We start from the raw sequence: 15,172 nt of genomic DNA on the forward strand, positions 1-15,172 counted from the left end.
AATTTTGAGGATGATCCCTTGGTAATGACTGAGGCAAAAAGGGCATAAAGCGTAGGACCTGCCATGAGTGCTATGATGGCTGTTCTGAAGCTGTTTCAGGATCACTAGGGCACTTATGTCGGTGCCTTGACAGCCCTTTGGCGGCACTGAAGGAACAGCTCATGTGGAAGAAGCGTGCGTGCAAGAATGGTAAGGAGCTTAGGACAGCTCAAAATGATATCGGTGGTCTTATGAGCGCTTTGGAAAACCACAGGCAGCAGTTCATAAGTGTTGTCGGGGAAAGAGATGTTAACCAAGATCGGATCATGCAGTTAACTCATGAGCGAGATGATGCACTCCGTCTAGCTCAAATCAGGGACAATGCTAGGATCATGATAGGAATTTGAGCAAAAATCCAAGAGAATGAACTCCTCCACCAAATTGAAGAACTACAGATTGATGTTCACTGCCTCAACAATCAGCTCAATATGATTTCTCATCCTATTCCTATGTACCCCATGGTGGGAGGACCACAGGTGATCTTCACTGATGATTATGACATGGAATTAGATGCCAATGTCATCGCAGTACCAGAAGCTGAAGAAGAGGAGGAACTCGACCCTGTCGAGGATGAAGATGGTGGAGTGATCGATGCTGACACTGATGAAGATGTGTAGTTTAGCTGTAGCACTAAACTAGATGTACTAGAGCCTATCTTTTGTTTTCTTCTGGGTGAACATGTAACTTAATTTCAGTTAGAGACTTGGATGTAATCTTTGGAACTTGCATGTTGGCTCCATATGGATGTGAGCTTTAAATAAAAGTCCAACTTTGATGTTGGCAAAATTTGGCATGTAAGCGTATGCATCGTGGGAATGTGCAGAGTAAAGTTATTGGCGATGTTATGAGGATGAATTATTATGCCTCTGTTTATTGCATGAAATTAATCTCTCCTATAAGTTCAGTTTGGCATAATTCTACAATTCATCTGCAATGTATCTGACATCGTCCATCATTACTCACAAATGCACTTCTACAGATGTTGCACAATCTGTGTTCAGGCCATGCTAGGGGTAGTGGTGATGATGATCTTCCACCACCACCACCGCCCACACCGTCTGATCTGTTGGCCATGCTCGTGGAAGGTTAGCGTGTGTTGGGGGACACCATGCGTACCCTGGCCCAGCATCAAGCATAGGGCCACAATCAACGATAGGGACCAGAGCCAACCAGTTTAGTGATTTCAAAGACTTCTAGGATACCAAGCCGCTAGTCTTCAAAGAAGCTGAAGAGCCACTTCAGGCAGAAGAGTGGCTGAACACGCTTGAGCATAAGTTCTATTTGCTTAGGTTGACTGAGCAGATGAAGACAAAATATGCTTCACATCAGCTACAAGGACCAGCAGGTATTTGGTGACATCATTATAGGTCCACCTTACCAGAAAATGCCCAGATCACTTGGAATCAATTCCAGGAGGCCTTCAAGAGTCATTATATTCCTCCCGGGTTGATGGCCATAAAGCACAATAAGTTTATGAAGCTGGTGTAGGGCACCAAGACACTCATTGAAAACTTCATGCATTCAATCATCTGGCAAGGTATGCTCTAGAATTCTTTGATTCAGAATCAAAGAGAATTGCTAGCTTTAAGAGAGGGCTTAGTCTCAAACTAATGAAGTCCATGGGAAACAACAAGAGTGTCACTTTCAATGAGTTCATAAGCGATGCTCTTACTCAAGAGAATAACAATAATGTCTATGCTGCTTCCAAAAATCGCAAGAGGGCCTTTAAGGCAGGTGCCTCTCAAGCTAAAGCTCCCATGGCTAAGACTCAGTTTTACCCACTGGCTACAGCTGTTAGGTACCGGCCACCACAGAAGAAGAATCAGGTAAAGACTAGTTTTAAAAAGGCATTTACTGTACCTCTTCCAAAGGGCACCACCGGACCAGGGAATTCTTTTGTTCCACCAGCGACCAGGCCTTGCTGGAATTGTGGTAGGACAGGTCATTGGTCCAAGAATTGCCCATATCCTCAGAAGAACCATCAGAAGCAAGGGAATTCTGGTGCTTGTCAAGGACATGTTAACTACACCAACGTGGGACTAAGATACCCTCTGGAGAGGTGGTTACTACAGGTAAGTTCCTTGTGAATCACCATCCAATAGTTGTACTATTTGATTCCGGTGCTTCGCATTCATTTATGAGTCCAGCTTTTGCATCAAAATACAATCAGAAGGTAATTACAGTATCCTCGGGTAGTTATTGCATTAGTGCAGCTGGAAGTAATATTTTGACTAATCAAATAGTGTTGGGTGTGAGTATCGAAATAGAGGGACGAGTGTTTATGGCTGATATGGTAGTGTTGTCGGGATTAGGGATAGACGTAATCTTAGGAATGAAGTGGATGAGCGGTCATGGAGTGCTCATTGATACTTCCACTAGGGTTGTTATGTTGACGGATCCTATCAGTAAGGAGGCTTTCCTTATGCCACTTCCCAAAGAGCTTGAACTCCACAACACTGCTAATGCTATTTAGACTCCGAGAATTGAGGACGTTCTAGTAGTGTGTGAATTTCCAGATGTATTTCCTAATGATTTACCTGGTTTACCGCCTGATCGAGATATCGAGTTCAAGATCGAGTTAGTGTCAGGTACTGCACCTATTTTTAGAAGGCCTTATAGGATGCCGCCTAATGAGTTGCAGAGCTTAAAGTTCAGTTACAAGATCTGTTAGAGAAAGGTCTTATCCAACCTAGTGCTTCTCCCTGGAGTTGTCCTGCTATATTTGTGAAGAAGAAGGACAAGTCATTGTGCGTGTGTGTGGATTATCATCCACTCAATGCTGTGACAATCAAGAACAAGTACCCATTGCCCCACATTGATATTTTGTTTGATCAGTTGTCTAAGGCAAAGGTATTCTCCAAAATTGATTTAAGATCTGGTTATCATTAGATAAAAATTAGATCAGAGGATGTGCCTAAGACCGCTTTCTCCATCAGATATGGGTTGTATGAGTATCTGGTTATGTCTTTCGGTCTGACCAACGCTCCTACATACTTCGTATATCTAATGAATTTTGTATTCATGGAGGAACTGGACAAGTTTGTAGTTGTCTTCATTGATGACATCTTGATCTTTTCCACAAATGCTGAAGAACACGCCGAGCATCTGAGAGTTGTTTTATCTAGGCTACGAGAGCATAAGCTTTATGCCAAGTTCAGTAAATGTGAGTTTTGGCTTAAGAAGGTACCTTTCTTAGGTCATGTGTTGTCCAAGGAAGGGATTTTGGTTGATCCGTCTAAGGTGCAAGAAGTCATGAATTGGAAGGCACCAACTTTAGTGCATGAAGTTAGAAGTTTCCTTGGTTTGGCTGGATATTATCATCGATTCATCCTGGATTTCTCTAAGGTAACCAAGCCCATGACAAGGTTGCTTCAAAAAGATGTGAAGTTTGTTTGGACTTCGGAGTGTGAGATTGCTTTTTGCACTTTAAGGACCTTGTTGACATCAGCTCCTGTTTTAGCACAACCTAATATCGAGAAACCTTTTGATGTATTTTATGATGCATCAGGTACCAGTTTAGGATGTGTTCTTATGCAGGAAGGATGAGTTATTTCTTATGCCTCACGTTAGCTAAGGAAGCATGAAGCCAATTATCCAACTCATGATCTAGAGTTAGCTGCTGTTGTTCATGCTTTGAAGATTTGGAGGTATTACCTGCTCGATAACGTGTGTCATATTTATACCGATCATAAAAGTCTCAAGTATATCTTCACTCAACCAGAATTGAACATGAGATAGAGAAGATGGCTAGAGTTGATTAAGGATTATAATTTAGAAGTCCATTATCATCTGGGTAAAGCAAATGTTGTTGCCGATGCTTTGAGTAGGAAATCTCATTGCAATTCTCTCTTGGAAGCAGATTATCATTTGGTAAATCTGTTATATCCTGCTGTGTTGCACAGTATTACCCTTAGTTGCTCTCTAGAAAGTAAAATCATCGAGCTTCAGAAAATCGATGTGGGTGTGTTCCACATCAAAAGGAAGATGAAGGAACAAGAGACAAAACACTTTCATGTTGATGAGAAGGGTGTTCTATGGTTTAAGGACAGACTTGTAGTACCAAAGGACAAAGAGCTTAGAAACCAGATCTTACAAGAAGCTCACTCATCCAAGTTATCTATCTACCCGGGAAGTAGCAAAATGTATCAAGATTTGAAATCTCGCTTTTGGTGGACCAAGATGAAAAAAGAAATCATAGCTTATGTTGTAAGGTGCGACAATTGTTGTAGAGTCAAAGCAATTCACATGAAGCCTGCTGGACTTCTTCAACCATTGCCTATACCAGGATGGAATTAGGAAGAGATCAGTATGGATTTTATTGTTGGACTCCCCCCTACCCAAAAGAATTTTAATTCCATATGGGTAATAGTGGATCACTTAACAAAGTCTGCTCATTTCATACTAGTTAGAATTGACTATCGCCCAAATGACTATATTGAGTTATATTTTAGTCAGATAGTACGTCTCCATGGTGTTCCTAGAACCATTGTATCTAACAGGGGACCTTAGTTCACCACTTGTTTTTGGGAACATTTGCACAAGATGATAGGGACCAACTTAGTTAGAAGTTCTGCTTATCATCCACAGACCTCTGGACAGACAAAGTGAGTGAATCAAATATTGGAAGACATGTTAAGAGCTTGTGTCATATCATCCAAAGGTTCATGGGATAAGTGGTTACCCTTGGCTAAATTTTCCTATAATGATAGTTATCAAGAAAGTATCAAGATGGCCCCGTTTGAAGCGTTATATGGCCGCAAGTGTAGAACTCCTTTGAACTGGGTTGAATCTGGAGAAAGGAGATACTATGGCATTGATTTCATTGAAGAGGCTGAACAACAAGTCCGTACTATCCAAAAACATATGAAAGCCGCTCAAGCTAGGAAGAAAAGCTATGCAGATAAGAGAAGGAAGCCCATTGAGTTTGAAGTTGGTGATCATGTTTATCTGAAAGTATCACCGATCAAAGGTGTGCAGCGATTCGGAGTAAAGAGGAAGCTTGCACCTAGGTATGTAGGCCCATATCTGATCATAGAGAAGAGTGGGAATATAGCTTACAAGATAGAGTTACCTTACGAGATGAGAGCTATCTTCAATGTTTTTCATGTCTCTCAATTGAAGAAATGTCTCCGTGTTCCTGAAGAAAGAGTTTCACTTAGAAATATCAAGTTGAAATCAGATCTATCCTATGAAGAAAGGCTAGTATGGGTTATTGATACCAGAGAGAGAGTAACCCAGAACCATGTGGTCAAGTTTTACAAGGTTATGTGGAGTAACCAGGGTGGTGAGAGTGATGCAACGTGGGAATGGGAAGATTATTTGAAGGATATATACCCTACCTTTTATTCAAAATGGTACGCTTTTCAAATTTCGGGGTAAGATTTTTATAAGGGGGGAGGGCTGTAACACCTCTGTGTTATGGTTGCACTAAAACACTTGCATCACATGAGCATGTGCATCATCATCTCATTCATAAGCATCATTCATTCATGCATAAGCATTTTTATATGAAACATTGCTATGAAACATGTGAAACATGCTATTGTTCTTTTAAGTTTCATTGTATGTATGCTTTATGATCATGTGTGATTGAGTGCAAGTGATGAATGTGGGTAACTAAAATACCTTAGCTACACTTAGAATGTCATTAGGAATAATGTTCATGTTGACCATATTGCCTAATTACACTTCCAAGTAATAGTTTGACTTGTGTTGACCCTGGAGCTCTGTTGTTTGACTGTTTAAAAAGTATAGCTTAGATTGTTTGCATGTCTGAGTAACCTAAAGCAAAGTTATAGAAAATTATATAAGGAACAAAAGTTATTTTATGACCAACTCATGAAAATATGTAGAACAGTCTCAAACATGGCCCACAAGTCAGATTGGGGGCTGATTCTACACTTAGAAAAATTTCTAAGTCTTGCTTTGAGTTTTAGTTTTAGGGTAGGCTACTTTGGTCCTTAATAGTTTGAAAACCGTGGAGTTTTAGACGAAGTTAATTTGACAATGTTGGAGTTTACATGTAGCTCTACCACTTTGATTAACGGACCTTTTGCTAATTCACCGTGGTTTAGGACTTAGGAGGGGTAGAAAACTCGTTGACAGTCGACTAATGCTACACCTGATGATCATCCCGGCCGGTCAGTCGTGGCCGACAGAGCTCAGGTCGCGGTGGCCAAGTGGTGGCCGTACGCCAGTGCTTCCCCATCGGTCAGGCCATCACGGACACAATGACGCCACACGCCTGTTGGTTGCTTATTTGCTTCGCCCACGTCCATCTCGCCTCGCTAGTTCGCCAGAAGCAAAGCCGCGTCGTCTGCCATTGCCACGCCGAGCCCGTGCACCCTCATCGTCGCCGATTCCCTTCGCCACTGTATCATTGCCGCCTTTGGCTAGCCATGAGCGCTGCCTTGCTTCGCGCCACCGTATCCACCCACTTGCAGCGCTAGGCAAGCCTAGGTGAGGACCTTTGGCTGTTTCTGCCGCCACCATGGCCGAAGCTCGCCAGTGTGGTGCTCATCATGGCTGACCACCACCGGAGCCCTCTCACTCCCCGTTCTTCCTTCCATTAGTTTCCCCACAAACTCTAGAAGCTCATATCGAGCTTAGACGTTCCCTTATGGCCAGACTTCACCGGAGTGCCGATGGGTCCTCGCCACCGTCCACCATTGCCATCGCCGTCATAGCTGGAGCTTGGTAGCGGTTGGCGAAAGGGTGTAGTTAGGTCCGACTCGTCGTGAGGAACACGCCGGTGCCCCTGGTTTCACTAGAGGAGCCATCGTCGGCAAGCTCCACCGATCCACGTCACCGGAGAGCCGCCTCCTCTATTTTCCTTTCACTTACATGCGGGCCCGGCTGACTGACAGGCCCCGCGTGTCAGTGACTTAAACCTAAAAAGCTAGTTCAAATATTCAGTTTTGGATGCTATTTTGTAAATTTGATAACTGAAGTTTGGTAGATCCAAATTGGGTGGTTCAAATTTTGTTAGGATCATGGTGAAGTGTAGTATTTAGGAAAAATATAACATGAACACTTATAGTGGAATTTTTGGAAGATTTAAATTGAAATTTGAGATGTGTTTTTAAATGAATGCAAAATTGTTTAATTTATATCTTGAGTTCCTGTGCTCCAAAAATTATGAAATTTTGTGGGTGAGCTCTTCTTGATGAGTAGAAGCTCTAGTAAAAATTTGAGAGTCAGTGCATATATGGTTTATGATTTATAGATTTTCCTTTTATCATTGGATGATCCTTGTGTGAATTTTAGTAATTTATCTATGAATCCAATGACCATGAAATTTATTGGAGGATGTCCTAGTACCTTAATGATGCTAGGAAAAATATAAAATCTGTTGCTTGACACTTTTCACTAGGGTTTCTTATTTATGTCATTTTAGGCTCTTATGCCTTATCATTTTTGTGTTGGATGTTATACTTGTTCAAATGATGTGAAATTTATGTAGTAGCCTATTGGAGACTTGTATAAACTACTGTAATTTTTGTGGAATTTTCTATACACTTTGGATATGTGTTTATTAATTAACCTCATTATCTAAATAAATTAATAAAGGTGTGAAAAGAATTTATTTAGGAATGGCCACTATGTTTTCTGGTGTTCTTTCAACATGTATGATGAGTTGGTAAAGTTGGTGTTATCCATTTGTATGTTTACAACGTAAGTTAATAATTAATTTCTTGCATTGTGTCGTTTTGGACAGTTCTAGGAACTTTATAAAGTTCACCATGATAATTTGGGTTGCTGGGAAAGTGGTGAATACAAAAGTTGTAGGTAACTTATATGTCTATCTCTTATTAAAATTTGGTGGCATTTGGCCTAGTAGTTTAGGAGTTATAGTTGTTCAAAGTTGGATCATAATTTTGTTTGCTCTCTGTCTTGTTTAGACCTGATTCGGTGTTTATGTAAATTCGACCTGCTAAACTTAGGTTTCATGCTGAGGTGATTAATAATGAATTGTAGACAATTTTATAATCTTTCTAGATTGTCTTGTTGCGTGTCTTTTAGATTAGTACAACTCTAGTTGTGGATAAAACTAGTTATTGCTGTTTGCAGCCTTAACTCTGTGATTTCAGTGAATAGCTTGTTTGTTTGATATGAGTCAGTATGATGAGTTAGATGCTAGGCTAACTAAAATAACTTGTTAGTTGCAGGTGCTAGACCTCTTACTGAAGATGAACAACTTTATCTTAGGTTGTTAGAGCTTGGTGAGTGTGTAGTTCTTGTGTTCTAAAAGAGATATGCACATACTCAGTAAAATGGATGTTAATCTTGTATCATCGTGTCTTTCATGCGTCCATCTATACATGACTGTACATTGCATCCTCATCTTCCATCTCTTGTGCATACATGATTCTTATACTATGCATATGCATGCAATAGGTGTTCCGGAGAGAGTCACGCTTCTGGAATTCGAGCAAGTACTTCTAGAGGAGCAGCAGCAAGCTCAGGAGCAGAAGGTGCAGACACCCAAAGAAGGAGCCGACGAAGAAGTTCTTGAGTGTCTCGATCACCAACCTTCGTCTTTTCTGAAAGGCAAGCCCCGGAGCATTCTAAGTCTCCTATGTTTTGAAAATGGTTACTTTGATTATCTTTATTTGTGATGCATTAAGTGATAGGAACTGGATGCAAACACTTGTTGCATATATATATATATATATATATATATATATATATATATATATATCTATTCCTTGTCCAGTAAACGTACCCTGAATCCTATTTAGGTCTAGGAGCAAATCAAAGCTTAGCCTTGCTTAGACCGGTAAAAGTCAGGTGATTTCCTATCACCTGCAAGTTAGGATAATGTCTGGTCATGGTTGGCTATATTTGCTATCGTGGGAAATATCCATGTGTTAATAATGAATTATGACCAGGCGGGATGTTGATAGAGAAGCAACAAGGCAAGAAGGTCTTAGGTGTAGATCTATCTCCGTCTGTGTCGGTTAAGGACCAATTCGTTGTACGTCCTCATGTCATGTTGAACGTATGCCTATCACTTAGTTAGCCGGATAACTCGTTCCGACCACAAAGCCGAGTAGCTCAACTCAGGCCGGAAGACCGAGAAGTGAAAGTGCGCACCCTGGCGGTAGTAAGGATGTGCGGGGAGCTATTGGCATAAGTCCAAGGTGAGATTGACCACCTGGCAGAGTGGACTCCCTGAGGGTGCGGCACTGCTCGGAGCCGCGATTCCTGAGATGTACCAAAGGTGACCTAAGGCTGCCTTCGCACGGTATGCCTGGGTTTATGTTAGAAATACCCCTCCAGCTGGATAGGAATTAATTCGAATCGACGTCTCTCCCGGATAGTGAGAACTTGACTGAGCAGCGGCAACGTAGATGCACTTAATGAAACTTGATGGTTAAATCGATGATGATGATGATGATGATACAATATTATACCGGATATGGTTACTAATGTTTGGAGTTAATCAGTTGCTTGCTCTAGTACAGGTGCTAATCTAATTGATAGGTTAATGTTGATAACTTGCTGCTTACTCATAATTAAATTATGCTCTTATATCACTAAGCTTTTATGCAAAATGGTTGTCAAGCAAGATCCACCGATAAAGCCTTGCATACTCCTTGGTGTTATTTATTTCTGGTTTACGACGGGTAAGTCTTGCTGAGTACATTCTCGTTCTCAAGGTTTATTCCCCTTGTTGCAGATGATGTGCTCTATAACGGCTACTGCAAGTATTGTCTCCACCCTGTGGGGGATGAAGACTAGATCATGGGCATGATCATCTATGTTATCTTATCTTACTGCTTTTACTGGATATGACTATGAAACTAGCTTGTATTTGAACTAAGTGTGTGTGATGGTCTCAAACTACTTTGCTTCCGCTATTTGTGAACTCGTTTTGTAATAACTATGTGTACTCAGATGTATGAGGTACTTGTGAACTACTTGTAAAATGGATGTAACATGTGGCTTGTTAATTACTGTGATCTTGGTTGTATGCAAGTTGGTTTGAAATCCTTCGTGGTTTCAGTTGACTACTGGGTTTATATGGGTTCAAGTATGACGGTTTGATCACTCCGGTGATTGCTTTCGTACTTGTGCTCTTATAAATTAATCGGTTCTGTTACAAATATCAAACTAACGAAGTGAGAAAACCGGTTAAAAGATATCCATCTTGTTTGGAAAAATATCAATGGAGACGTAGGAAACTATGGTGAACTAGAATTCTTGATAGACAAATATTTGTATCTCCACTTTGTTTTGCTCTCTCGTTAGTTCTTACTTTGATCCATGTTTTCTACTCGATCTAATTGGTTACGTGTGTTTCTAAGTGTATGTGATTTGTCAACCTGTTAATTGACACATCAAGCTCATCTCCATGTTCGGTTGAGCTCAACAGAGGATAAGTTCATTCTATTTTGGAAACTAGTGTGTATCTACTAGTCACGACACCATGCTTAGGGATAGGAAGCAATCCGATCTTTAATTTCCTATGTCCTACGGGGGATGGAAAGTTTTTTGTTCCATGGGAAGAAATCAGGGAATGTTTCATCCCCATCAGTTTTGGCGAGGATGGGGATGGTTCTCAGTCCCTCGTCCCCGTTTTCCCATGTCCCAGCTTACAGTCCATTTGCTCTGGGTCCAATACCGCCCACCAGCCCAAATATCCTTTGCCTTACCTTGATCTCAAGGGATCCAATGATCCAACACCATCCCACACCACTACTGTCATAGAAATTGGGAGTTATATATACCTAAGTACCAACTTATCCAATTTTCAGGCATTAAGATACGTTTAAGATGTGGATGATTATCATAAGAAATTACCACCATATCCCCTCTGCAATTCTCTTCCCTGACTCCCAAGCTGACTTGCGCCAATTATAAAAAATAATAAATAAATAAATAAACTTTTTTAGGGGAAAATAAATAAATAAGCGAGTTGCGCCCACCGATATTTTGCCCCCAGTTCTACCCGGCTTAAAGCACGAGCTTTCACAGCCGCTTACCAGCCCAGCCCACCAAACCGCAGGCAAGACGGACACAAACCCAAAAGAAACACGAAGCCCAAGTAGAAACAGACTACCCCCTTTCGCCCCCCTCAACAAGAAAGGGCCCAGATAAATTCAGCAAACCAGCAAAGGCACGACCACCACCGCCGGCCGGGAAGCAAGCTCAAACCCTAACCGCCGGCGACGCCAGCACGATGGCCCGCTACGACCGCGCGATCACCGTCTTCTCCCCCGACGGCCACCTCTTCCAGGTCGAGTACGCCCTCGAGGCCGTCCGCAAGGGAAACGCAGCCGTCGGCGTCCGCGGCACGGACACCGTCGTCCTCGGCGTCGAGAAGAAGTCCACCCCCAAGCTCCAGGACTCCAGGTAGCAAACCCTCTTTTCCTCCCTTCGATCCTCCGACCAGATCTCGCGATCCCCGCCTCAAACTAATATCTCTGACCCGAATTTCTGTCTGCCCAGGTCCGTGCGCAAGATCGCGTGCCTGGACACCCACATAGCGCTGGCGTGCGCGGGGCTGAAGGCGGACGCGCGCGTGCTCATCAACCGCGCGCGGGTCGAGTGCCAGAGCCACCGACTCACCGTCGAGGACCCCGTCACCGTCGAGTACATCACCCGCTACATCGCTGGACTGCAGCAGAAGTATACACAGAGTGGTGGAGTCCGCCCTTTCGGCCTCTCCACCCTCATTGTCGGCTTCGACCCCTACACCGACAAGCCAGCGCTGTACCAGACCGATCCATCCGGTACCTTCTCTGCTTGGAAGGCCAACGCCACGGGAAGGAACTCTAACTCTATGCGTGAGTTCCTGGAGAAGAACTACAAGGAGACCTCCGGCAAGGAGACCATCAAGCTTGCTATCCGTGCACTTCTAGAGGTATATCATAAATAAATTCAATTTTAAATTTCCTGCAATTTGCACAACAGGCTATAAACCTAATGAAGTCTAGGTTTTGCTGATGTTTTGATTCGCTTCAAATGTTTCTATTCTTTATGCTTAAAGAACACAATATAACAGTTGTAGAGCACGATTAGCATGATCAGGGATAACTAAATGTGTTACTCTTCTGCCTAAGCCTAGAGTAAACCAAACAAGTTTTCATGGCAGCTATAATCTGGATATCCATCTTTGTCCACCGCCTATCAGGTCATGTAGTTTCCACTTTAATTATGTTTGGTGCTGGCAATCATAGCAAGCTCTTGGAGCAAGAGTTTATCAAATGATAACCTGACTTGAGTTGTTTATTGAGCACGAGTTGCTTGAGGTATCTCTGGATTTGCCATTCTAGGCATTGACTCTGCTTCAGGTATTTTATACATGACCAATAACATATTAGCCTTAGTAATGCCAGGTTTCCTTTTTTTAAAAAAATGGAGTAGTCTGTCCTTCAGATTATGTTTTCATTGAATCATACAAAAAAGCAAACTTAACGCAAAACTGGAATCAGATCCATTAGGAGCTCCTTTGAAAAACTAGGTAAAAACATGGGAGAACTGAATAAAAAAGCAAACTTAACACAAAACTGGAATCATATCCATTAGTACCTCCTTTGAAAAACTAAGGTAAAAACATGGGAGAACTGAATAATGTTGCACCAGATTTTTCATCTGTGCTGATGTGCATAGGATATTTTATATCTGTCCAAGATGTTTGATAAATGTTCACGGCAACTGCGGAGTTATGGATTTCCTCTGTGTCAGCTTGTGTTTGTCCTACTCACCATCATTTGCAAATCAGATAGCATGATGTTCGATTATTATAATTAGCATTGGGTGTGTACTAAGGTGATTTTAGCCTCTCCCTGATATCTACCTGGCCCCTGGGAGCAATTCAGCTCCCCCCTGATATCTATCTTGCCCCTATCAGGAAATTCAGCTCCCTCTTTTGTGAAAGATTTATTTTCTCAATCTACTTCACTCTTTTGACAGTTAAAAGTAAGCTTCATTAGGACTACATCATTCTAGATTTTATTGAAAAAAGTTGGGAAATTCCCCTTGTTTAGGCAAAGGATGGATTGTTACTAAATTGGTCTGCTCCCTGCATGGTAAATGAAAACCTCATTCAGGACCTATTCAAAATATCAAACTATGATTTATAATTTGATATCATTCAAGATGGTGGGGGGGGGGGGGGCTGAAATCTCTAGAAGGCTGTCAATAGGTAGGTTTAGAAAAGTTTTCAGTGTGCTAGGACAGGGGAAGCATTGCTGTGCTTCCTCAGTTTGTACAAATGAAGCTTGATAAACATACTCCGTCAAGTGCTCTTATGCATATGAAGTTGCGGGTTGAACTGTGTAATTATGGTACTGCCTCGGTGCCTCTATCAGGCCAAGAAATTATTCTTAGTTCACGGTGACTGATTTTAGTATTCTATGATTAGAACATTTTCAAATCCCTACTCTTTAGTGGGATGGTATTTACTTTCTGCATCAATTTTTTGAATACAAGTATTTGTTTGCGGTGAGGAACATCTCAGGGGAGCTTGTTGATATTTCTCTTGTCATTATGCTACAACTTGTTTCTTTAGTTCCGTGATATTGACAGAATGGCAATCCTGTCAGGTTGTTGAAAGTGGTGGGAAGAACATTGAGGTTGCAGTGATGACAAAGAAGGATGGTCTCCGGGAACTCGAGGAGGCTGAGATTGATGAATATGTTGCCGAGATTGAGGCAGAGAAGGCTGCAGCCGAGGCTGCAAAGAAGGGTGCCCCAAAGGACACCTAATTCGTGTCTTGTGCTATGCCTCCCTTCAACACTTTGTGTGCCTCGTTTTTATGTTCCATAGCACCCCATCTTAACTGTTTTAGAAGGATGCTAGATCTTGAGGTGAAACTATGCTTATATGCCTGTGGCTCAAATGATGTACAATATGCTCATCGACATGCCTTCTTTGGAAGTTTTCAATTTCGTCTACTGTGTCATCTAGACATTAACAGTTCAAACGTTTTCTACCTGATGATTCCTTGTAATGACTCATGAGTCATGACTTCTCTGGGCATGTGGGCTGTAGGATTCTAAGTTTTGCGACCCGAGAATGTTCATTTGAATAGGGTGGTCTTTTTGTGCGTCTTTTGCTTACTTTTTCAGCGGTGCTGTGATTACACGGTATCACTTGGAGCCGGTTTTATCTTGTCTGAGTCTTATGCATCTGGGCACTATATATGTAAACAGGATGACACCATGGTTTCTCTAGTCGTTCTGGGGGTGTCATTTCGGTTGATGATAATCTCAGATGATAACGATGGTGCTTTCATGGTAATGTCACACGCTGCCTCACGATATTTGCTGGTCAGTCTTACGCATCTGGGCACTATATATGTAAACAGGATGACACCATGGTTTCTCTAGTCGTTCTGGGGGTGTCATTTCGATTGATGTTAATCTCAGATGATAACGATGGTGCTTTCATGGTAATGTCACGCTGCCTCACGATATTTTCATTTCAGGCGATAATGCTGCTGCTTTCTTCTACCTGTCGTATTTGCCCTCGAGAGTCAATCAACTAGTTGCGAGCTGTAGTCTCTTTTGCTTCTCTCATACAGCACGAGCAAAACCTGATGCACAGAAGAAAGCACTGGCGACTTTGCTCCGCTACACGTCAGAGTACCCTATTCTCCTCCAGTATACTCCGTACATCACTGTTGATTCCAGAAAGACAATAACAAAACAGCAAATTTGCAATATTCTTCAAGTTTACCTCACTGTTGATTCTAGAACCACGAAAAAGAATAGATTTTTCATACCATTTCCCTGCCTGTTATGAAGTGATGATGCATGAAGCAACGACTTCCGTCAGGCAGTGGACTCTCTTTGTTTATACTCATTATTAGCACGTCAGGTCAGACCAGGCGTCAGGGGCTCAGGGCATCATCGGCTGCCAAACGTGGCCTGCTGTTTTTCAAAGATGGATAGCACTAACCTGACGTGCCCAAATACATGAGCGGCTAACTACTTCGGCGAAAGAAAGGCATGAAGGTATGCGCTCGCATGTTATGTACACCAGGCGTGCACTCAAACACTAGCAGAGCGTCAGCCATGTACTGGTGCACGCATATTTGTAGTTTAGTTTTCTGTGGGCTGAACACACACGTTTCAAGTGTCACCGGCTCATCATCCAGTCCATGATGAACGGATGAAGACCT

General features: G+C 42.2%; 1 protein-coding gene across 1 annotated transcript; it reads left to right on the forward strand.

Annotated features, from left to right (window-relative positions):
• Positions 1 to 11,125: 11,125 nt before the first annotated feature.
• Positions 11,126 to 14,160, forward strand: LOC136546660 (proteasome subunit alpha type-7-B). Its single transcript, XM_066538625.1, has 3 exons — positions 11,126 to 11,397; positions 11,494 to 11,908; positions 13,593 to 14,160. Exons 1-3 carry the CDS (start codon positions 11,225 to 11,227, stop codon positions 13,752 to 13,754), a joined length of 750 nt encoding a protein of 249 aa, XP_066394722.1. The 5' UTR covers positions 11,126 to 11,224; the 3' UTR covers positions 13,755 to 14,160.
• The last annotated feature ends 1,012 nt before the right edge of the window (positions 14,161 to 15,172 follow it).

This window comes from Miscanthus floridulus, chromosome 3 (assembly GCF_019320115.1).
Source record: "Miscanthus floridulus cultivar M001 chromosome 3, ASM1932011v1, whole genome shotgun sequence".
NCBI classification, from domain to species: Eukaryota; Viridiplantae; Streptophyta; class Magnoliopsida; order Poales; family Poaceae; genus Miscanthus; species Miscanthus floridulus.

Excerpts from the sequence above, each read along its gene's own strand:
- LOC136546660 (XM_066538625.1), top strand. The coding sequence starts at position 11,225 with ATGGCCCGCTACGACCGCGCGATCACCGTCTTCTCCCCCGACGGCCAC. Across the intron at positions 11,398-11,493 it reads CCCAAGCTCCAGGACTCCAG|GTCCGTGCGCAAGATCGCGT; the intron begins GTAGCAAACCCT and ends CTGTCTGCCCAG. Across the intron at positions 11,909-13,592 it reads CTATCCGTGCACTTCTAGAG|GTTGTTGAAAGTGGTGGGAA; the intron begins GTATATCATAAA and ends CAATCCTGTCAG.